This window comes from Mustela putorius, unplaced genomic scaffold (assembly GCF_011764305.1).
Source record: "Mustela putorius furo isolate JIRA1106 unplaced genomic scaffold, ASM1176430v1.1 tig00537227_pilon_pilon_pilon, whole genome shotgun sequence".
Lineage (NCBI taxonomy): Eukaryota > Metazoa > Chordata > Mammalia > Carnivora > Mustelidae > Mustela > Mustela putorius.
Window position 1 is genome coordinate 17,380,061 of NW_025422368.1, and position 25,253 is coordinate 17,405,313.

At 38.9% G+C, this 25,253-nt stretch overlaps 1 protein-coding gene across 5 annotated transcripts in view; it reads right to left on the minus strand.

The window, feature by feature from the left end:
* Positions 1-25,253, minus strand: part of FGD4 (FYVE, RhoGEF and PH domain containing 4) — a 199,766-nt gene that overhangs the window by 47,934 nt on the left and 126,579 nt on the right. For 4 of the 5 annotated variants that reach the window (XM_004771805.3, XM_004771804.3, XM_004771807.3 and 1 more), the window contains 2 exons: positions 13,419-13,571; positions 4,606-4,789 (listed from right to left, as the gene is read on the minus strand). In XM_004771805.3, coding sequence (XP_004771862.1) covers positions 4,606-4,789; positions 13,419-13,571 — 337 coding nt within the window. Of the gene's footprint in view, positions 1-405; positions 1,846-4,605; positions 4,790-13,418; positions 13,572-25,253 lie in introns of those variants that run through there. The other variant, XM_045073359.1, reaches the window with a different exon arrangement.

Consider the following 25,253-nt stretch of genomic DNA (forward strand, 5'->3'; position numbering starts at 1 on the left):
CTTGCACTGTTTGTCAATACGGCACATCAGTAAGGACTGAAATGTGAGAAGTATTTATAGTGAAAGCCATCTTTTGCCAAGATTTTTACTTTTGTACATATTAAAAGTTATCTTCAGATCCCAATTTAGGAACAGGTTAGAAATCAAAAGTTCCTTCTGTTTACGAAGCAGAACACAGTCTCAGAAATGTTGTTAGCCCTGCTGCCATAACCTAACTGACCTGCCTGCCTCCAGTCTCCATCCTCTCCAACCCAGTTTCTCCAGGTCAGCCGTAGAGGTCAAACTCTCCCAGGGCACCCTGTACACTTAGAAGTTAAATCTGGCCTCTTGCCCCTGGCCTAGGAGTCTGTACACATGAGCCCCCACTTGCCCTAGCCCCATTCAGTTCTTTTTGTCCTCACTCACCATCTCTTGCCAGTCCTGTCTCTGCTGTTCCCACACTCCCAGCAAGCCAATGTGTGCATCTAAGGGTCTCTGCAGCTGCTCTTCTCTCTGCCCAGGATGACCTTCACCAAGACATCGGGGTGGCTGACTCCTTCTTATTATGCAGGATTCTGCTCACATGTTCACCTCCAAGAGGCTTTCTTGGATTATTCTATCTATTGTAAGTGCACTCTGCTATAAACTCACATCTCGTTTAGTTTTTCTTAAAACCCTTGTTATTACTTGACATTATATATATAACCCTGGTAGTACAATAGAACCTAACTGCCAATATATTACAATGTCCCTATGTAAATGTTTGCATAACATTTTAATCTAGGATTGCAGGGGAGGAAAAACATAAATCTCTGGGGCTGCAATCTTGGAGAGATTCCTATGACCTAATAAGGAGACAAGACGAATACAGACTAACACTCTGTCAGGGAGCAGAGCACGCCTATCTTGTTCTCTGCTTTCTCCCCACTTCGTAGCACAGTGCTAGGCATCTGGAAAGGGATCAATAATTGGTAAGAGTAACTGTAATGGTGGCAGTCATTCAACAACAGCAGATAGCATTTATTAAGTGCCAGAAAATGCATGGTATGCTTTACATTATTTGCTTCAATCTCATAATAATTGTAAAACAGGACCCCAAAATAGAGAAATTGAAACTTAGAAACTTGCATGATAAGGTGATGTCACACAGCTAAGAAATGATACAGCTACAGTCTGACCTGGAAGTCTGACTCTAAATCCATGGTCTTAACCCCACATTGTAATACACTAGGAACATGCAGGAGGGAACAAGGAGCAGGTGAGTCGCCTGCACACAGAACGCGGGAAGAAAGTCCAGGCCAGACCTTCCCCGGTGCAGGGAGAGGTTATAGGCTAGAGGACCCAGCAGCACAGCCCATGGACAGTGCTCAGATGTGTGTTACCTTCTCCCTTCACATTCCACTCCTCCTAGACACTGCTGATCTGGAACGGAGACTGGAACAGAGATGCCACAGATGGCAAGAATGTTAATAAAAGACATGGTAAGCTCAGCACCACAGGAAGGGAAGGAAAAATTTGGCAGGAAAAATGCCATATATATAAAAGTTGGTGGTTGTCAATGTAAGTGTGTGTCACATACTCCACTGTTAATGGGTGCCTTCTAGGGGAGTAAACTCCTTGGCCTAGACGACTTCTCAAGCAGTACTTCGTGATTTGAATGGCACGGTCTTCCTCTCCTTGCCCACATCAGGGTCCAGAGACCCAGCAGAAAGTTCCTCAGCAGATCCTCTGAACCAACTTTAGGCTTGCTTAGGATTTTTGGAAAGGACTGTTTTGGATGAAAAGTAGGAATTTGGGATGCCTGTTGGTTCAGTCAGTTAGGTGGCTGCCTTCGGCTCAGGTCATGATCGCAGGTCCTCGGATCAAGTCCTGCTTTGGGCTCCTTGCTCAGTGGGAAGCCTGCTTCTCCCTCTACCTGCTCTGCCTGCCACTCCCCCCTGCTTGTGCTCTCTCTCTGACATATAAAATCTTAAAAAAAAAAAAAAAAAAAAAAAAAAAGGTAGGAATTTCCTGTAATAAGTGATTTCCAGGGGACATGAACACTGAGGTGGGGTAGAGATAAGGTGGTGAGAAGTCACTAAAATCAGTGGTTGTACCTATACATATATTCCTGCTGTTTTGTGGATCCCAGACCAAGGGGAAAAACAGATGGCCTTGAAGTGTCCTCGGGAAAAACCAGTGTTCAGTTTTGTGCAAGATGTTATTTCTTTCTAAAATCTTGAAATCTTTTCATGGGTTAAAAAGGCTAGTTTCTCTTACACTAGGAAAGAAAAAAAAGAAAGACAGAGAAAGGAAGGAAGGAAGGAGGAGGAAGAGAGGAAGAAAGGAAGCGTGGGACCATAGTAATACTTACATACATAAATAAGTAAATAAATAAAATTCAGGTGCTCCAAATCACTCATCTTAATAGTGTTACTTGCATTACTGCAAAGAGCAAAATTCTGATATACCGTCTGATTCATAGTGTTGTCTAATAGTCGGTAACCTATGACCCCACTCTTCCTGTCAGTTTATGGCAGTAATTCGGTCTGCTGAATTCCCATTCCCCAAAATGCGACTTTAAACTGTAACAACTGGGGTAAAACTTGAAAGCTACACATACCATAGGCATACGGACATCACTCAAAAGGAAATACAACTTCCCATTCAAGTCCTAGAGACCCAGTGCAACACTAACCCATTCACACACTTTTAGGGGTCAGTTCCTACCAGTAATGCCTCACTAAGAGCGTATAATCATTTTTCATATTGGCAGTAGACTGCTACTTCACCAGATTTGCCTAAATACTCACATTACATCCTATCTACACTTAGAATAAGCTTGCTTAAAATGTCTAGGTTACAACACACCACTCCTTAGATAACAACCTTCAAACTCTGCATCCAAAAATGACTTTGAATCTGTGAGGTCTGAAAGAGTAAAAGAAAACTGGTACTAATAGGCAAAAAAACTGTACATTTTGTGTATGGGGAGGAATGCAAACAGTGGGTTACCAAAATGGTGAGAACCAGAAGGCTCAACTGACTTAAGTCAATACTGACTTAAGTATTGGCTTAAGGGCTTCCCACACCTGCCCCCAAATCTGGTATGCACTATAGACAAGGCTTAGGGCTCCAGCCCTCCCAGATATTATGCAGTCATTGGACATGGCCCTGAGAACTGCAAATATGAAAGGTGACTCTTCGCTACTGAATCAAGTTGCCCTGAGGGAAAAAAAAAATTGAAAGTGGAATTAAATCATTCTGGTAGGGGCACCTGGGTGGCTCAGTGCGTTAAAGCCTCTGCCTTTGGCTGGGATCATGGTCTCAGGGTCCTGGGATTGAGTCCTGTATCGGGGTCTCTGCTCAGTGGAAAGCCTGCTTCCCCCCTCTCTCTGCCTGCCTCGCTACTTGTGATCTTGGTCAAATAAATAAATAAAATCTTTTAAAAAAATCATTCTGGTAAAGATTACTATAATTTAAGTTAGCAAAGGTATTAAAATTCCTACTTTAGAGGGAGAGATGTTGAAGTTTAATTATGACTCAAGTTCCCACAATTGATTGGGAATGAAAATGAAGACAGGCTTCTGAACTACTTTTCTTCTTAAGAACTTGTTTCTAAATATAGTCTCATTTTAAATGAAGGACACTGCAGTTTTGTACTTGGTCACAATTTTCAGAAGATTTCTGAAGTATTTCCAAGCTATGATCTACTATGTAAATAACAATAAATCCTGCAAATAAATAATGTAATCACCTAGCAGGAAACCATACCCAAATATTACACTGCAATGAATGGAAATATTTGGCTTCAAGGATGAAAGGGAGTTTATATACATTGTTTAATTAAATACAGACTTCTGGTGACAGGTAAATCAAAATCATTCTGATTAAAAATTTTTAAAAATTCTATTTATGTCAGCTATGGGAATTCTAAGAAAAGGCAATTTAAGTCATAAAGGAGAAAAACAACTTATGGGAGTTTATTTTTATCTTTAAGTGAGAAATTCATATTTTACCTTTTTTGAAACATTAGGACTAAAGAATATAAAATTGTATCTAATAAATATAAAACCGAAACTTATTTTGCTATTGGCAATGTCTCCTCACAAAACCTAGTAGGGTACGAGGGAGTGGGGATTGGGGTATGGGAGCTGAATGGATACTGAAGACTCATGTTAAATAAAAAGTAGGTCAGAAAGAAGGCCACAGAGATGGCACAGACCAGCAGAAATTATAGTCACAAACATGCACAGTGAGAAACAAGGAGAGACAACCTCCTGTTTTCCCAACCCAGACATCTAGCTACCCATGGCATGACCCCAAGGCATAACACAACGTGACATAGGCAGATACAAAGGAAATGAGAGCACATTATCAACTGATCTATACCACACACAATGTGATGAAAAAGCTGGCGGCAGAGACCCTGCTGCACACAGGGAATATATAGTAAATGACAGTTCATACTAGGGCAAGGTTAAGTATTTTTAAAATTTACTCTTTCTAAAGGCCTCCCAAACCTAGTAGAATAAAATTCTTATAATTTAGAAAATCTATTTCTCTATCATCTTAAAACACACACACACACACACAGCCCAGCTTTCTTCTCCCCTCCTCTTGTTCCCATTGTGAATTAGCTCTTACCTGCCTCCTTCAAAGCGACTGATGAGATCTGATACCTTACTGGGTTTTTCTTTTGAGACACAAGAAGCAGAGGCAGGTTTAACTTCCTCCATCCTTGGTTTCTCACTAGATAAAGCTTTATGCCTGGGGGTTTGGTGTATATTGGACGAAGGTGAATTCTGCAGATGCAATGGCTTTGGAGGCACTGTAGAAGAAGGATTAAAAGAATTCAGTATTTCATGGATACGTATTCCATAACAAATGAAACTGATGGCCTGGGTGGAAAAATCTTCAGCATTATCAAATTTTTGTAAAGGGGTCAAATTTGTACTGAATTTTAACCAAGGGATCGCTATCTAGGACATTTGCCGTGACCTCTATAAATCCCATCTCCAAGATTCAAGCGGATCTTTTAATTTTAAGTCACTTTAAATATGGCTTTATTAAACATCTAGCCATCTACATATTGCTGTGAACTTCCACCGTCTATTAGAGATAACATGGCAGTTATTTATCTAAACAGAGAAAAGAAAGTACTAACTTTGAAACTAATTCCTAGGGATACACTGCTTGTTATGAAACAGTTTCTAAATATAGAGTAGTAACTAATATAATAGAATCCAGAGCTAGTAAATTAGACCTAAAAGTCAATAAAACAATATCAAACAACAGTAATTACTATAGCATCTTCCCATTTAACAAAAGCTCCTGACCTCATTTGATCTTCGATGAAAATTTTCACTTTACAGTACTTTGAGATAGGTAGCATTTTTTACCTCTTAGGTCTATTAAGGTTCAGAATGGTTAAATGCTTGCCCTAGAGGAAAAAGACTGATCTGATTTTATGACTGGTACCCAGACTCTAGTTCCTTCCTCTGTCAGCAATGCTCCCAAGTATAAAACCAGCAATAGGGGGTTATAGGAGTTCTGTTATTATTGTCTACTACGTTAATAGTTGGCTTGCATTACTACCACAAATTATTTGCTTAGTAGTAAGTCCTTCCCTCAGTTAACAGATCATTTCCTGAAATATTAAAGTCTATGGAATATCTCTAACAGATGAGGAATTCTGTAGAGGAGAAAATACACCCTAAGTGCCTGCTTCATCAGTACAGGAATTACTTCAATTTTGAAAACCAATGTAATTTTCCTCTTAGATTAACATTCTGGGTAAAGGATTATATAATTTGTATGCATTTATCTACAACAGGTTCTAACAAATCAAATAAATTCCTTGTTATTCTTTTTTTAAATCCTTGTTCTCACTTCCCAAGGAAGGGTAGGGAATCATGTCTCCTTCTACTTACATGCCCCATTTTCCCCCAGCTGGTTACCCTGGTTTTCAGTCCTCTTATTTCTTCTATAAACTCGGTTGACAGTTGCCTGATGCTCACTGGCCTAGATGTCATCATTTCTATGTGAGCTATCAATTCTTACAAAGAAAGAAAAAAAAATATGCTACAGGTATGACAATTAATTCACCTCATTCCCTTTCAACACAAGAAGAAAATCCCAATTAAAAAAAAAGACATGCTTCTTTTTATGGAAATGGTGTTATTTTCCAAGAAATGCTCAGGGGGGATGGTTAAATATAGTATCCATTGAGAAAGAAGGGACTTATATAAGCATGGTATTTGTTAATTTTAAGGAAAAATTTCCTGTGTAGAATTATATCAAAATAACAAACTATGACAATATTACCCCTCCCCACCACACACACACAAGCAGTTTTAATATTAGGAATAATTTCAACATTCCTAATTAGAATATTCAAAAAAGGAAGTGAATGTGTTCTCTTTCTCTATAATTCTATAAAAATTATTACAAAAATTGTTATAAAATTATTTTAATTCATCCATCTAGAGTTTACTCAGTGAACATTATTTACTACATATCAGACACTGTTAGATGCTTAGAAAACTCAAATAATATGTTGTCAGTTTCTCAGAGATAACTCCACTAACTTCTCCCATCTCAATTACGCCTACCTAAACTGTTTCATAGCATTGTGTACTTTGTCTCCAAAGTGCTTACAATATATTATTATGATTAAGTAGTCATAACTAGTATTAAAGAAACCAGAAATAAAATATTAAGTATAGTACAGATGTAAAGCTTTCTCTTCCACAAGGCTGGAGTTCTGTGAGGGTAAAACAAGTTTATTTTGATCACAAATATATTCACAGTAACCACATACACAGTGTTTGGCAAATCTGTGGAATATGTGAAGGAAAAAAATGTCATCAAAGAGTTCATAGTCTAGTGAGGAGACAGTTTAATGAGGCTGATAAAAGTGGCCACCTGGGGAAAAAAAAAAAAAAGTGGCCACCGGGTACTGTTATTTTAGAAGCACAGAGGAGGCATCTCATCAAGGGAGACAACCCAAATGGAAAATAAATATGCACATTTTAAATAAAAGAACACAAATATTACATGTATATGACACAAATTTCTAGATGACACATGAATGGCTACAGTGTCATAAACACTGCCTTAGGGGGAAATAATGTGTGCTTTAGTCAAAAACATAACTGGTGAGTGAAAATACTCTCGTCTTCCCCTCCCTTGCCCCCTTTCTCAACATTTCTGATCGTTGACCCTATGGAGGTCAACATTTCCAAATGCTCCCTGGACATCTTCTAGGTGTTCTAGCAGCACCTCCATTGAATCTGTCTTAAACTCAACCTACTACTTCTTCCCTCTGCAGCCTAATGGATGGAAATAGGAAAAGCAGTGTTCAACCTTACTGATGATCAGGGAAATGAAAATTAAATCTAAATTGGATTCTACTTCAGCCCCATCAGGTTAACCCGAAATTTTAAATCAATACCAAGAGTCAGTGAGGATATCAAGCAATATTGATGAAGTTCTAGAACCTAGGTGAGGTTCGGTGGGCTGAGGTCCGGAGCCGATGACCAAGAAAGAATTCTTGAGACATCTTTGGTGCAAAATGGTGGTTTATTAAAGCACGGGACAGGACCCATGGGCAGGAAGAGCTGCGGCTGCCCCCGGCTGTGAGGGATGGCAGGTTCTGTACCCTGCGGTTGGGGGAAGGTGAGGGGAAGGGAGGTGTCAGTGGAGTTTTCATATGCTAAATAGGGCCTACAAGGTGCCAGGATGTTCCAGGCCTGCCGGAGGCCTTGCCCTAGCGGCTGGATCAATGTTGTCTTTAGACCAGCCATTAACATTAAGACAGTTGGGAGACTTTTTGGTGGGGTGTCACAATCCTGCTATCAATCCTCTTTGTTAGTGAGATTTAGGACATTTGTAAGCAGGATTGTGAACTCTGCAAGTTAACTGTTTGCTTATTGTTCTTGGCAGTCAGGGCTGCCTGAGGGATGCTACACAACTGACAGAGGGGAAGCGGATGGGGGGGGTACAAGGCGCCAGCTTTTGCTTTGTCTTCAGCCAGCCTTGTGCTCCCTCATCAATATGATATCTCATGTATTTCGAGAGGGAATTTAAATTAACAGAACCATTAAGAACTTGACATTTACAAAATACATATCCTACAGAAATTCTTACATATCTATTACAGGGTTTTGTTAAATTTTCACTTTTTCGTGAATTCAGTATTTAATGAATAACTATTAAATTCTATGTATTTGATCTTATCAATGAACAAAAGGAAAGATAAGAAACAAAAAAGCGAGTAAGTAAACCATTTAGGAGAAGGTGGTGAGAGCTAAGAAAAAAGGGGGGAGGGCTAATGCCAGAACAAGTTGAAGGGGATTTGGAGTGTAGGAAATGGGGAGCAGGGCAGATTGCAGCATATATGAAGTAGGGTACTGAAGTGCACCTCTTGGAAAAGTGCAAATCTGAAGAAGACTTGAAGTTGAGCGAGTCATTTTGGGAAGAGTATTTCCATCCCGCAGAGACCAAGCTAGAGGAAATGGAAGCCAATGTGACTGAAGCCAAAGCAGCAAGCAGGCAAGAGAAGGTACAGAGGTCAGAGGGAGGGTCTGGTAACTTGGCAATGCAAAAGCTGGTGGCCCGTTGTAAGGAGAGTGACTTATGTGAAATGAGAAGACACTGGAGTTCTGTGCAGAGGAGTAACATGACAGGACTTCTAACCAACTGTGTCTCTCTGGCTGCTTTGTTGAGAACGTCAGGAAACAGGGTGGAAATGGGGCAGAAACAGGGTCAGGAGACTAGTGCAGAAATTCAGGTAAAATAATGGTACTTAGAAGAAGGTAGGATTCCAGTATGCTTTAAAGGTAGGCTTCCTGATAGAATAAATGTGAGGTATGAGAGAGAGAGGAGCCAAGGATGACTCTGGAGACCTTTGGCCAGAACCACTGGAAGGATGAACTGTCATCAACGGACACAACACCTAACGCAATTTTTTGAGAAATCAGTAGTCCGGTTGTGGACATGCTAACTTTGAGATATCTAGTTGACTGTAAGGAAAATGGGCCCTATTGCAGCCAACGTTACAGACCGTAAATAGAACAAAACAATTTAAAAATTTCTAATCATCTGAGATAATTACCGAGCATGAAAAAAATGAACTGCCAGCTTAAGTTTGGGGATTGCCAGTGGATTTTGATTAGTCTCATTTTACTTACTATGGAAAACAAGAGCTGGCCATCTTATTTTTACATAAACTCTACGCCCAAGGTGGGACTTGAACCTGAAATCAAGAGTTCCATGTTCTATCAACTAAGCCAGCCAGGTGCCCTACATAGATGGCTATTTTTAATACATTATAAATTTATAACATATTATACTTTAAAAACGGAACATTACACATAGGATGCTTTACATTAGAAGCAAATGAAATAGGTTTGAGTACCTCACATTTAAATTATTCAAACAATAATGTGGTTTTTGAAGTTCATGAAACTTTTTTAAACACTAAGCTTTAATGACTGATGAGAGATGATATATGAGCTCTACAAAATAAACAACTATGGAGAATGCTGTGGATCAAAGCTCCTGAGAGAAAAAGAACTATTAGCTTTAATTGCTAAAGAAGTTATTTTGAGTTTATGTCTAGCATGGCAGGAAATAGGCCGATATAGAAAGTGGTGAACAAGAAGAAAGACTTATGTTGGAAGTTGCTCAGTAATTTATTTGTTTGAAGGGTAGGATTGATATGAAGTGAATAAACCATTGTTTTCCACGGCTTTAGGGTATTTTCTGAGGCTGAGGCAAAACAAGCCCTAACTATTAAAGGAATCCATTTCAAAAGCAACAGACTCTTACTTAGATTCAAATAGAAGCTTATCTCATCTAAAATTCAGCTCTTTCATTGTTTTAAAACTGTGATTGTTCAAAAATACTTGTTGGTATTTTTTAATTGATAAAATTGATGTACAACATTATATGAATTACAGGTGTATAATATGATTCAGTATTTGTATATATTGTGAAATGATCACTGAAGTCTAACATCCACCACACAATTTTTTCACGTGATGAAAACTTTTAGGATTTCTTCTCAGTGATTTTCAAATATACATCACAGTATTATTAACTATAGTCACCGAGCTATATACTATATCCTCATAACTTATTAGTAAACATAAAAATAAAAACCTAATGTTGTTCCAGACACATTACTACATAATCACCACTAATAAAGGTATTCAATACTGTCTCTCCTTTAAATATCACTAAAATAAATGGTAGCTATGATACTATTAGCATTCCATGGGAGGAAAAAAAAAAAAAAAGATTTAATTATGAGCTCTTTTGAGGATCCAGATCAGAGTTTCTCAAACTACTGACATATCAGGCCAGATAATTCTTTGTTTTAGGGGGGCTGGCCTGTGCACTGTACAATGTTGAACAGCATTCCCAGCCTTTCCCCACTAGCTGCCATCAGAAACTGCCACACGTGGTGTCCAGCAAAAAAAAGTCTCTGGACAGTATCAAGTGCAGGCCATGGGGTGGGGGTAGGAGAGCTGCAAAATCATCTCCAGTTGAGAATACTTATCTAAAATAATATAATAAACACTTATCTAAAATAAGAATCTTCAATTAGGGGCACCCGGGTGGCTCATTGGTTAAGTGCTTACCTTCACCTCAGGTCATGATCTCAGGGTCCTGAGAATCGAGCCCCGCATTGGGCTCCCTCTCCTTCCTGCTTGTGCTCTCTCTATCTGTTCTCTCTCTCAATAAATAAAAATTTAAAAATTTGAAAAATAAATAAAGTAAGAACCTTAAAGTTACATAATGGATCTTGAAGCCTCACTAGGCTCACCATTCATAAATTTGTAAGGGACTTGCCACACAGTGAGAATAAGGTGTCAGTGGGATAATCCCTGGATCTGTACAGGAAGTCCCCATTAATAATCCCTTCCTTTCTTTGCCTCAGTCACCCAAATATTCTTAAGGGTTTGGAGAATTAAAAGCAAGCTTCTCTCCACTAGAGGGTGGGGAAACTCTTTTATTTGGCCCATAAGTAAGTAGTGCCCAATTGGTTTGGCAGCTGATCTGACAATACCAAGGTGTAGCCTCATTTCCCGAATGTTTCTCTCTATATAGTACACATTCTTCCAAGTTTTAAACAAAGAACAGTAGAAACAAAGTAGAGGAAACATGGCAATGGATCAGGGAGTCATTCAACAAGGATTACTGAAGGCCTGCAATGCAACATGGGATTGCAGTACAAAGGCAGAAAGAAACTAAGAAGGAGGAGTGCCATAAAGAGTAGGTTAAATGATAGCGAGTGAGAAAAAAATTAAGTAAGTGTGAGGAAATATGAAATGTCAAAGGTGACAGTGGGGTTAAAATTTTAGCTGGGGAACTAGGGAAGAACCAAACAATGAATGAGAGTACTTTCAAAAAGTACAATGTTCTCTAAATGATTTATTTAATACCTGGAAATAGTCCTTATAGTTTTGTAAAATTATATGTATTTTTTAAAAAGATTTTATTTATTTATTTGACAGACAGAGATCACAAGCAGGCAGAGAGGCAGGCAGAGAGAGGGGAGAAGCAGGCTCCCTGCTGAGCAGAGAGCCCAATGTGAGGCTCGATCCCAAGACCCCAGGATCATGACCTGAGCCGAAGGCAGAGGCTTAACCCACTGAGCCACCCAGGTGCCCCTAAAATTATATGTATTAATCCATATTCAGAAAAGGAAGTATAAATGTATTAAAATATCAGTATGTTGACTTTAATATAATTCCAAACAGCAAAAATCAAGATCATGTGTTATCTCCCTAAGGAATACGATTATTTTGGCACATAGCAACTCAGAAGGACACTGGTGTAATTTATCTCAATGGACTATAATGGACTATGAAGCACAAGGAAGTAAAACATCTTCCCAAAAAAGGCTTTATAAATAATGAAATTCCTGTTTGTGATCTGGACAATTACATAAAACTGAATTACATTTGTTTTTCATATTCTTACTTCATTTGATCTTTGTCAGCTCAGGTCTAATAAGCAAGATGGAATTCTGTATTTTGCAAATAAAATAGCTTAAATCATGATCACAAAAACTTCTATGTTCATATTCATATCATTTACATAGGGAGGAATATGGTCAAAAGAAAAGGTTATGAACTCATGAATGAGTCATTCATTTGAATCACCAATTATTTGACTTCACTTGATAGCCTTACCCCCATACTACCATAAATATAGCTAGTAGTGAGAACAAAAAGAAAAATGTCCCACAATCTGTCAGATTCTATTTTAAGCCCCCCTTTTTTAAACACCTTTAAGACTTTTTCAGAAATCCTAAAAACTTAAGAACTTTAAAGAGTAACACTTGTTCTTTTATGATGTGTTCTCTGTAACAACTTTTTAAAAAATTTTATTTATTTATTTGACAGAGAGAGAAAGAGCACAAGCAGGCAGAGTAGCAGGCAGAGGGAGAGGGTGAGGGAGAAGCAGATTCCCCACGGAGCAAGGAGCCTGACACAGGGCTCGATCCCAGAACCCTGGGATGATGACCTGAGCAGAAGGCAGTTACTTAACCAACTGAGCCACCCAGGTGCCTCTGTAACAACTTCTCTTTCAAAGAACAAAAAAGAGACCAAAAAGTGAATACCACATAAATCAAATAGAAATTTATTTTTTCCAGAGTGTAGTAATTCTGAAAATGCCCAGTATTGTTTCTTGGCTGAATGTTCATCATTTGGTACAAATAAAAATCTATTGGGAAGAAACTACACATTAAATCACAGTAGGGCTCCAGCTTTGTGTTAATGTTTCCAAAGCCTTGCTCTCTGTCATCAAAATTGCAGTTTTGTGCTCCTCAAAGCTAATACCCCATTCACGAGAAATTTATTGCTAAAAGGAAATGGTCCCTGAACAAAAGTCAAAGATTCTACCATCATAGTTGTTTTTCCCCTTATTAACTGCTCAATTCTTGAATGGAGGAGCCGTTTATTTTAGTATCTGTGGATGACTTTATTAAGAAGCATTTTCAAGCCCTAGTTCCTGAATAGTATAAAATCACATTCTTACTAAGTATATTAAACAGTTTTACAGTTATCTGTTTCACAGATCCTCTGACGTTGAGCAAGTCACACTGACTTTCTGACAGTAGTCATTCATTTGTCACACATTTATTATGCAAATAGTAAGTACTAAGTCAGGCATAACATGTCCCCCTTAAGGGGACATGTAAATTTCTGCAATGAGAAAAGAATCATATCAGAAAAAACATATACGGTGTTTTATACCCAACTCTGCCTGAGACTGATTTTTTTCCCTGGGTTAAAAAAAAAAATCCACCCAATATCTCCCATTTAAAGCTTAAAACCCCTTTTTTGGTCATTATCATTTTTCTGGGTAGCTTTCATCAAAAACAAAACACCCAACCTGATTAAAAACAAACAAACAAAAAGAAAACAAACACCAAAACCTACCTTGTGGCTTTGGACTTGCAGCTGAGTGTTTCGCGGGCGTTTTTCCATTTATTCCCTGAGCCTCTTCGTTAGATACATTCTGATCAACCTGTGGGGTCCTGCTTCTTTTCAAATAAGGTGGAACAACAGTGATCTTTGGACAGGTACTGCTGCCTGCAAGAGTTCAAAAAGAAAGAACAGGTAAATAGAGAGGTGGAACACAGCTATGTCCCATGAGTTAAATTTCTTCTTACCCCAAGAAACAATCACAGATCTAAGACTAAGCAGAGCAACCCATCTCCAGTGTATGCCTGCCTTGACAGAATTTCTTGGGAAAGATCTCATTCCATGTGCTCGAGAAACCTTGTAATGCATACTGACAGAGATCGCCGCACACACGGGTGCGCGCGCACACACGCACACCCCCCACCCTCTCTCCCTCCTTTCCTTGCAAGGCCACAGAAAGGGCAGAATGCAGCTGCTACGGGGGAAGGCGAGGACAGGAGGGCCCCAGTATTCATCTGTTCAAGTGTCTCTTCCAGCAGCCAGTCAGTCACCAGTCATCGACTCCGAAGAACAAAGCAGGAAAGAACCGACAGGACAGCTGACCTAAAGACTCTGGAAGAATGGGTCAGTGAGAAAGGAACACACGCCCCTCTCACTCATGAGCTTACTCAGACTCCAGATCTACACATACAAGCTAATACCCATATATATATATATATTTTTTTTTTTTTTAAACAGAGTAGCACTCCCTAGCTACCCTATTTTTTTTTTAAGATTTTATTTATTTATTTGACAGAGAGAAATCACAAGTAGATGGAAAGGCAGGCAGAGAGAAAGAGAGGGAAGCAGGCTCCCTGCTGAGCAGAGAGCCCGATGTGGGACTCGATCCCAGGACCCTGAGATCATGACCTGAGCCGAAGGCAGCGGCTTAACCCACTGAGCCACCCAGGCATCCCCCCATATATTTAAAAAAAAAAAAAAAAGGATTATACAGATTACACGATCTTATCTACAGCTCAAAACTCTAAAATGTAAAGAGACTGAAATACATCATAAGACATAAATGTAGGAAAATAGATCAATTTTCTGTTTGGTTCCTGATACAAGAAGTGAATTGTTGAATTTCAGAGACTTTTTAAGAAATCATATGCCACTGCTTTCTCTTTATACCACTTGTATTAAATTTCTCTTTCTTCTAGCTGACCCAATGATATTAACAACAGACTGGACCCTGCTTAGGAGAAAATAAAATTTCTACCAGGAATATTGTGATAACTAAATAAAAGTATTCTACTTAAGAAACCATCACTGTTTAAAAAATAGAGTCTCAGGAGTGCCTGGGTGGCTGAGTGGGTTAAGCCTCGGCCTCTGGCTTGGGTTATGATCTCAGGGTTCTGAGATTGAGCTCCACATCTTGTCTCTGCTCAGCGAGGAGCCTGCTTCCCTCTCTCTCTCTGCCCGCCTCTCTACTTGTGATCTCTCTCTGTGTCAAATAAATAAATAAAATCTTTTAAAAAAATAGTTTCATTTTTACAGAATCCAAATATCTGTAGAGAGAACTGTAAGATAAAAAGCCTTGGGGCGCCTGGGTGGCTCAGTGGGTTGAGCCGCTGCCTTCGGCTCAGGTCATGATCTCAGAGTCCTGAGATCGAGTCCCACATCGGGCTCTCTGCTGAGCGGAGAGCCTGCTTCCCTCTCTCTCTCTCTCTCTGGCTACCTCTCCGTCTACTTGTGATTTCTCTCTGTCAAATTAATAAATAAAATCTTTAAAAAAAAAAAAAGCCTTAATTATTCAAAACAAGAAATGCTAATAAAACCTAATCACCTTTTTACTGAGTAAAATGATTCTCTTTTATTTTGATTCTTAAGCAGTATTAATTAAAAACTGCACATGCTGCTTTATTTTCTGTGTTCTCCTTGAAATTTATCCTGGTAGAACAAATTTTAGAAGGTCTTAACCCTTCCAAGTACTGTCGACAAGTTTGAGAGATCCAGTGGGACCACAAAGTAAATGGGTTTTCATCAGGCACCCTTCTGCTCAAACGGCCTGCCAGCTGGATGAAGCACTGTTTAGACAAACAGAACAAAGGCTCTGAATGCAAGATTTATAGATTTTTTTGACAGTATGTTATGACAAATACAAAGAGAAGAAATAAAAGCTCAAGTCCTTAAATGTGGGACCCTATCTACCTTTTTTAGAAACACCATGTGAGGGAGGCAAATTATAACTCTAAAATCCGTAGCATGATATCCAACGACTCAGCCTTTTATTAGGAGCATTAGGATGTTTGTTCCACAGTGATCCCAATGATGGCTTCTTGGGCCTAAAGGCCACCAGCTGGGGTCTGGAAGGATGGCCTTGGGACAGAAACAGTGAAAAGCCAGAGTTTAGCTCCAAATCAGAGGCACAAACTATAATGTGACTGTAAAATGAGGCACTGAAAGCAAGAATGTTGCTTACAGCAGCAAAACTGTAAAAGGAGGTAGCTAATGGGTTAAATGAGAAAACAGATTATACTGAAGCTTTGAAAAATAGATCACCAACTTACATATTAAAAGATGAAACTACTCTAATAATTAGCCTATTTAGAAACAAAAGATGTCTTGAATAAGTAACTTGAAATTTAAAACTATGCTCTTTATTTCTGGATAGCAAACATTCAGGGTATGATGGGTTTTACCCAAGTCCCATATTTATTAGAGTATCTTCTATGAATGTGCCAAAATGCCTGCAGTAAGAAATCATATTCATTTTCTTATAAATCCATTGAAATCATGTTTATATTTTTTTCTTTTTTTTTGGTCACTGGCAATAAATCTACAACCAGAAACTTGATTTTAGATCATTGCTTAATACCAGTCTACAAACTTTAGCCACTATCACAAATTATGAAAATATGGTGAAAGATACAGGAAACACATTTTTAAAGGATTACAGAAAAAAAAAAAAAAGCAATGACAAATAGGCAACAGAGACCATTTGTGGCTGTAAAGCCAAAAATATATTTTTGAAGATTTTATTTATTTGAGAGAGAGAGAGTTGGAGAGCACATATGAAAGAGAGCAGGGTGAGGGGTAGAGGGTGAAGCAGACTCCCCACTGAGCAGGGAGCCCGATATGGGACTCCACCCTGGGACTCCAGAATCACAACCTGAGCGGAAGGCAGACGCTTAACCAACTGAGCCAACCAGGATCTCCAAAGCCAAAAATATTTACTATCTGGCCCTTTACAGGAAAAGTTTGCTGACCACTACTCTAGGTTAAACACATCATGGTAAAGAAACGTGCCCTTTAAAAAAGGGCCATTTCATTAAATATTTCATCTTCTAACTAATCTTGGAATAGTAATACAAAACAAAACTTTTTTTTTTTTTTTGAGTGTTTATGACTGACTCAGCCTACTCACATTTGGAGACAGTTCTTATTTGGGTGCCAATTGCATAACAGGGAACCGAAAACAAAATTGCAACCAGATGGTTCACCTATTCAAGAAATTTAATATTAACTTTTAGAGTCCATCTTACCGAGAAGAGTGACTAAACAGTTAATCTTGGGTTCAGATAAAAGTACAACAGTTACATGATATTAGTGTAAGGGAAGGGGGCCTATTTAAAAAATGTCTCTTCCTGAAGGTCGATGATCTTTTTAGCCACTGGTCCTACCCATTCTGCATTCCTCTGCATTTGGGTTACTGATTCGTGCTTGCTGGGTCACATCTCCTCTAAGGAATGTCTAGATATATACTAACTGCAAGAGGCCTCAGATATTTTCAGCTAATAAATCCAGCCTCATCTTTGACTGTAGCTGGAGAGCTTACCACTACGGCTTCACTTTCATTTGTTTGTCTTCTTCTGTATCACTTGGGAGTGGTAGATAATCTCTCTTACTGATTAGGGTGACTTTGTCTCCTATTTGGAAAACTTTGTGTTGAACTGTGATATTTTGCCAAATCATTCTCAAATAGCTCTTTCACAGTCTTTGGCCATCCATCTCAAAGCAAAGTCCACTCAGTTCTGTGAGTCTTCAGGCTTGCTCTCTTGCTGTAGTATCATTCCCCCAGATCACATCTTTCTGGCCTTGCTATGGCCGTCTGACATCTCTTCCAACTGCGCCAAGTCTCAAGTCTATCAAAGCTCAATGGACTCCCCTCCTTGGGACAAGAGGGTCTCTTGGGCTTAACGGGTAAGAAGTAGTATTCTAGAGAAGACAAACTTTTCAGGGGTACATTGTCCAGAGCAAAAAGATACCTTAAAGAAGGAAACAAAAAGGAAACAAAACTACAACTTTTCTTTTTTTTAAGATTTTACTTATTCACTTGAGAGAGACACAGTGAGAGAGAGCATGAATGAGGAGAAGGTCAGAGAGAGAAGCAGACTCCCCGTGGAGCTGGGAGCCCGATGTAGGACTCGATACCGGGACTCCGGGATCATGACCTGAGCCGAAGGCAGTAATCCAACCAATGAGCCACCCAGGCGCCCCTACAACTTTCTTTTTAAAAAAAGATTTTTTATTTGAGAGAGAGAGAAAATGCGAGCATGAACTAGGGGAGGGGCACAAGGAGAGAATCTTTAAGCAGACTCCCCACTGAGTGCAGAGCCTGACATAGGGCTCAATCTCACAACCCATGAGATCATGACCTGAGTGGAAACCAAGAGTCGGATGCTAAACCGACTGAGCCACCCAGGCATGATCTGCACCCCCACCCCAAAACTTGTATGAAGTATTTTTAGGTTTACAGGGAACTGCACCCAGGTTCCTAAAATTAGCATTTATATAACCATGGTACATTTATAAAAACCAAGAATTTAATACTGAAAAAATACTAAACCACAGATTCAGTTCCAATTTCATCAATTTTTCCACTAATATCCCTTGTCTGTTATAGGATCCAATCGAAAATACCACATTGCGTTTAGTTCTCATTGTCTCCTTAAGGCACCCAACCTAAGACAGTTACTCAGTCATTGCTTGTTTTGTATGATGCTGGCACTTTGAAGGGTCACAGTCAGGTATTTTGTAGACTGTCCCTCAAATTGAGTTTCTCTAATGTTGTCTCATGATTAAATTGGGTTTATGAGTTTGAGGGCAGGACGTCATAGAGACAATGTGCCCATCTCACTGTATTACCTACCATCTCACCGTATTACATCACGGCATGTTATCAATGTGATTAACACATGTGATATTAACCCTGGACCCTGGGTAAGGTGGTATCTGCCAGGTTTCTACACTAAAAATATTAAAAGACATTTTTCAACAATGTTTTCTTATCATCTCTTCAAAAATTTTCCTTTTGTCCTACAATTTCAAATAAGGGTCATTATCTCCCATGTGTTACCTAAAATACCTAGATTTTGTGATGAGCACTGGGTGTTATAATATGTAACTAATGAATCATTGAACACGACATCAAAAACTAATGATGTACTATACAGTGGCTAACTGAACATAATAAAAAAGGAAAAAGATCAAGCAGGTTTTTTTTTTTTTTTTAAATAAACCCATTAAGGTTATAAAACTCATGGTTTACAACTCTTCTGCAAAGGGGAACAAAGCCATAACCAAGAAATTTATTTTAGAATTCATTTTCCAAATTTCTAGAGCTCCATAAGAATTTTTCCAGAAAAGCAAGCAAACCATAAAGGATCTTAGAAAAGAAAATAATTTAAGAAATTTTCTTGGACCTAGGAATTTGACATCTAGGAATGTACAGAAAGAACCCTGTGTGCATAAAAAGTATATGTACATATACATATACGTACATAAAGCATATGTATATGTATATGTACATATACAAAAGTATATGACTAGTCAATGCAACTTTATGGAACATATGAACCATTGTTAAAAACAGAAAAACAAAAATAAGATTGGGAAGATCTCCAAGACATTATTAAATAAAAGACAAACTATAGAAAAATATGTATAGTAGGATCCCCTTTATAAAAGAAAAATGCATACAAATGTGCATAAATGCATTAGAAAGGGATGTTAGGAACAGGGCAAACTTAACTGGGAGAACTGGGAGTAGGAAGAGAAGATGAATGGGAACCTTCACGTTTTGGTGTCTATATAGCTGTATCATTTACATCTTTTATAATGAAAAGGTGCTTAGAAATTACTTATGAAAAAGAGAAAATCTATGAAAGTCGGGTGTATTAAAGATTTAAAAATATATATCCTTTATGTTTGCACACCTCTATAGACAGCAGCATTATTCACAATAGCTAAAACATGGAAGCAATGCAACTATCCATTAACAGATGAAGAGAGAAACAAAATGTGGCATATACATGTAACAGAATATTATTCAGCCTTAGAAGAAAGTCCTGAAATATGACGCAACATGGATGACCATCAGGACATTTTGTGAAGTGAAATAAGCCAGTTAAAAAACACAAATACTGTTTGGTTCAACTTATACTAGTTACACAGAGAAGTCAGAAGCAGACAGAAAGTAGCATGGTGGTTGCCAGGGACTGAAGAGACAGGAGAATGCAAAGTTACTGTTTAATGAGTACTGCATTTCAGTTTTACAAGATGAAGGGTTCTATGGATGGATGGCTGTCATGGTATCACACAATACCAATGTACTTAATGCCAATGAACTATACACTTATAATGGTTAAGATGGCAAATTTTATGTATTTAAAAAAAAATAAATGAAAAAGCTTTAATTTAAAGGGGCACCTAGGAACCCTCTTACACTGTTGGGACTGCAAGCTGGTACAGCCACTTTGGAAAACAGTATGGAGGTTCCTCAAAAAATTGAAAATAGAGCTACCCGATGACCCAGGAGCTTCATTACTAGTGGTTATCCCAAAGATACAGATGTAGTAATCCAAAGGGGCACCTGCACCTCAATGTTAACAGCAGCAATGTCCACAATAGCCAAACTATGGAAAGAGCTCAGATGTCCATCAGCAGATGAATGGATAAAGATCTGGCTCATATATGATGGAGTATTACTCAGCTATCAAAAAAATGAAATCTTGCCATTTGCAATGATGTGGATGAAACTAGAGGGCATTATGCTAAGTGAAATAAGTCATTCAGAGAAAGAAAATTATCATATGATCTCATTCATATGTGATTTAATTTAAGAAACAAAACAGAGAAGCATAGGGAAAGGGAAAGAAAAATAAAACAGGATGAAATCAGAAAGGATGACAAACCATAAGAAACTTTTTTTTTTTAAGATTTTACTTATTTATTTGACAGAGACAGAGAAAGAGAGCACACATGCACATAAGCAGGGGCAGTAGGACAGGGAGAAGTGCTTCTGGCTGATCCCAGAATCCTGGGATCACTACCTGAGCTGAAGGCAAATGCCTAACTGACTGAGCCACCCAGGCACTCCAAGAAATTGTTAATCACAAGAAACAAACTGAGGGTTGCTGGACAGGAGGGATGGTGGGGGCGGGGGGGGGTAGGATAACTGGGTGACAGACATTAAGGAGGGCATGGGATGTAATGGGTGTTATTTAAGACTGATGAATCACTAAACTCTACCTCTGAAACTAGTAATATACTATATGTTAATCAACTGAATATAAGTTAAAAATTTTGGAAAAAAACATTTTCTAACATAAAATGGATTTGATGATCATTTAGATGTAAACATATTTGCAATACTTTTTTCAAAATTGGTAGTTTATAAAAACTGGTTAAAAGATATAATTAAATAAAGAAAAATGTTGAAAAACTTGAATAAAACTATATATATTGAAAATTAATTAAAAATATTCCTGCCAAAAAAGTAATAAAGGGGCACCTGTGTGGCTGAGTTGGTTGAGTACTGGATTCCTAATCTCAGTTCACATCTTGATATCCGGGTCATAAGTTCAAGCCCCACACTTTAAAATGAATAAATAAAATAAAGTACAAAAATAAAAACCATATCACTTGCTTATTGAGGAAAAGATCAAGAAGTATTAATACATTCAGTTGCTTGCTTAGCATCTCTTCTAGTATGTCTAAGAGCTATCTCACACTCAACATACCTAAATCTGATACCATTGTCTCTCAACAATGACTCCAAACCACTGTCTTCTCCATTTCAGCTAATGGCAGCTTCATTGATGCTTAGGCCAGAAAGCTTGGAAGCAACCTCATGTCCTCTTTTGCTCACACTCTACATCCTATCCATCGAGAAATTCTGCCAACTCCACCATTTACCACTACCTCTCCATTGCTCTTATTATGGCCTAAATGACCATAAACTTAAACTGGATTAGAGCAAAACACTCCAACTTGGTCTCGTTGCTCCTACCCTCCCCCCCCAACCACCCATGTAGTACAGTCCATATTTTCAGACAGGACTTTTTTAAAAGATTTTATTTGTTTATTTGACAGACAGGGATCACAAGTAGACAGAGAGGCAGGCAGAGAGAGAGAGAGAGAGGGAAGCAGGCTCCCTGCTGAGCAGAGAGCCCGATGCGGGACTGGATCCCAGGACCCTGAGATCATGACCCGAGCCGAAGGCAGAGGCTCAACCCACTGAGCCACCCAGGCGCCCTGAGAGACATCCCTTTTAAAAACCTGATCAGATCATGTCACTCCTGTGCTAAAAAATTTTCCAATGGCTCTATATTTCACTCAGAATAAAAATTCACCTCCTTAAAAGGGCTGACAGGCTCTACATGATTGGGTCTTTGTCCTCTTACCACTGACCTCATTGCTAATATTGCCCCCTTGTTCACTGTTAAGTCATACTGGTTCCTTGCTGTTCCTCAAACAGGCCAAGTACACCTTCGGTCTAGCATTCTCTGCTGGAAAGCTCTTCCCCATATAATTGCTGGCTAATTGCTTGTCTTCTTCACATCTTAGTTCAAATTTTATTTTGTCAGTATGGACTATACTGACCATCCCAGTACATCTACTACTCTTATTAGTTGTATAGGTTATTTTTTTCCACAGCACTTATCACCTTCTAGAAACTACATTATTCAGGAAGGCAATTTAGGATGGCAGCACAGGAAGACCCTGAACTCACCTCCCATAAACAAATTTACAGCTACCTATGAAATAAATCCCCCTGAAAAAGACTTGAAAACTAACTGAACATCTCTTCTATAACAAGCAACTACAGGGCCACATCAATATGGGTAGGAGAAGCAGAGAGGGTCTCACCAAAAACCTTACACTTGCTGTGGCAACCCACAATTAGGAAGGATGTCACAAATATGGAGCTTCTCCTTGGGGAGCAAGGTGACATGCTTGAAGCACCTTGACCCTGTAACCTATATCAGAGAGATGAGGAGCCCTCAAAATAGCTGGCTTTGAAAACCAAGAGGGCTTACATTCAGAAGAATATACAGTTCTAGGAAACAGAGATTCCACTCTTGCATTTGACTGCAGACTCACCCACCCTGAGACCCAGCACAAAGGCAGCAGTTTGAAAAGCACCTAGCCCATATGTGAATGAGATTCATTTGCTAATCTTAGAGTATCTGCCAAAAGGTTGTTAGGACTCTCTCTAGAGATAGAGGCACTGGTGGGTGCCATTTTTGCACTCCCCTCTAACTTGCTAGTGAAGGTAGGTACACCCCTCACAGAGATGTCCCTTAAGCACCTGGCTCTTGGGCCAGGGAAGACTGTGGTTCTGGTCCCAGCAGGTTTGAAACACTGGAGTGACAGTTCTTGATGGATTCCTACCCCCCAGAACACTGCAGAGACAGCAGACCAAAACACAACCCCACTCTCATGTGAAAAACGGCATTTACTTGTCCTAGAACCTCAGAGTAAAGGACACACTTTAGGATTACTACATACTAAAAGGCCACAGACATGATCTCAGGGTATGCAGGCCAGGGGACATGACTTTTGTGCACTCCCTTGGTCTTGCTACAACTTAACTGTTTCTCCCAGAAATGAGCTTATACACTATTCTGGAGCCCCAGTCTTTCCAACTGTCACCAAGGAGACACTTGCACATTGCCTGGTCTGGAGGCCAGCAGGGTTTACAGCTGTGGTCCCACAAGACTGTATATATTTGTGCTCCTTGTTTTTTGCTTTTGTTTTTGTTTCTTTTACATGGGATCTGAGCAACAGACTTCTCTTCCACTCTGCATTTGCCTGCTTTAAGGTTGGGTTTCTTCTACTACAGAGTTTGAAATTCACTTAAATCTCCTAAAAGCACATCTTGGAAATTCACTTAAATCTCCTAAAAGCACTGTCCATAAATGTGAACCACAATCAGCCTGGCATCAACAGACAGGATGCAGCTCAGTTAAACCAGTGCACAAGGTCATAAAACTATAGTGTCCCAGGCTGAGTTTTGAAAACCCAAAATATCTCATGGTTCTCTGGAGCTCATAACTTGAGAGTCACAGATTCCTGGATTTTCATTCATCCTGATTTAATAACAAACATTGAAGATTCATTTTTTAAAATTCAAATATAATTGACTACATGCTATAGAACAACACAAATTAAAGGTCAAATGTGGAGGTATGTCAGAGACTTAACTTGAAAAACCAAAGATTGCTCTAAGTGCATTAGTGAGGATAAACACCACTTAGTGATCGTGAGAGGAAGAAAAAAGGAAAGAACAAAGATGTTCCAAGACAGTCTTCAAAGACACCCCAACTTCACTGGAGTACTGTAAAATCCCACTTAGATTTTGTAGTCTTTGATGGGCAAAGGAGGAGGGGCAGGGGTTCTACAGGGCCGGCCGCGTAGATCCAGAGCAGAGTGCATCTCCCTGGCTTCATCGCTTTTCTTGGTGAATCTTCTCTGGTGGCCATGGTGACTCTGTGCCTGAGAGTTAAGCTTCCAATTAGCCTAGAGCTAGGAGCTGACTGAGATTCCACTTTCTGGAAGACTCAAAGGGTTAGCCATTCCCTCAACACCTGGGGCCAATCAGGAATAAATCACATTGCTTCGACAATCACAAAGGTTCAAGAGATAATAAAGGACAAGGTTAGCAATAAGTTTCATTATCTATATGAGGCCATTCATCAAGACTGAGAGACATAGCTGTTTCACATAGTATACACAGAAATGAAAAGAGAATCAAGCAAAATAGGAAAATAGAGGAATATATTCCAGATGAAAGAACAAGATTAACCTCTCCCCCCCACCAAAACACTTAATAAAACAGAGATGAGATTTATCTGATACAGAGTTCAAAATATTGGCCATGAAGATGCTCAATGAACTCAGGAGAAGAACTTCAAAAATGAGTTAGAAATACAAGTAGCAAATAGAAGTCAAAGAGCTACAGAACAGAATAACTAAACTGAAAAATATAGTAGAGAGATTCAATAGCAAAATAGATGACACAAACAAAAGCATCCATGATGGAACTCATCCCACAGAGCAATAAAAAGAAAAGAACTTTAAAAAGTGAATATAGAAAAAAAAGTGAATATAGTTTAAGAAACTTATGGGACAACAGATTAATGTTCTCCTCATAGAAATTCCAGAGGAGAGAGAAAATGTCAGAAAATTCACTTGAAGATGGCTGAAAACTTCCTTAACCTAGGGAAGAAAACAGACATCTAGATCCACAAAGCACAAGGAATTCCTCAAAAATGAGCCCAAAGAAACCCACACCAAGACACATTACAATTAAAATATCAAAAGTTAAAGAATTTTAAAAACAGTAAGAAAAAAAAAATAACTTGTTATATATAAGGGAACACCCATAAGACTACCAGCAGATTTCTCTGCAGATACTTTACAGGCCACAAGAGAGTAGGATGGTGTATTTAAAGTGCTGAAGTTAAAATCTTCTAAACAGGAAAACACTATCCAGCAAGGTTATTACTTACGTTTGAAGGAGAGATAAAGAACGTTTCAGACAAACAAAAGCTAGCAGAGTTCACCACCACTAAACTGGCCTTA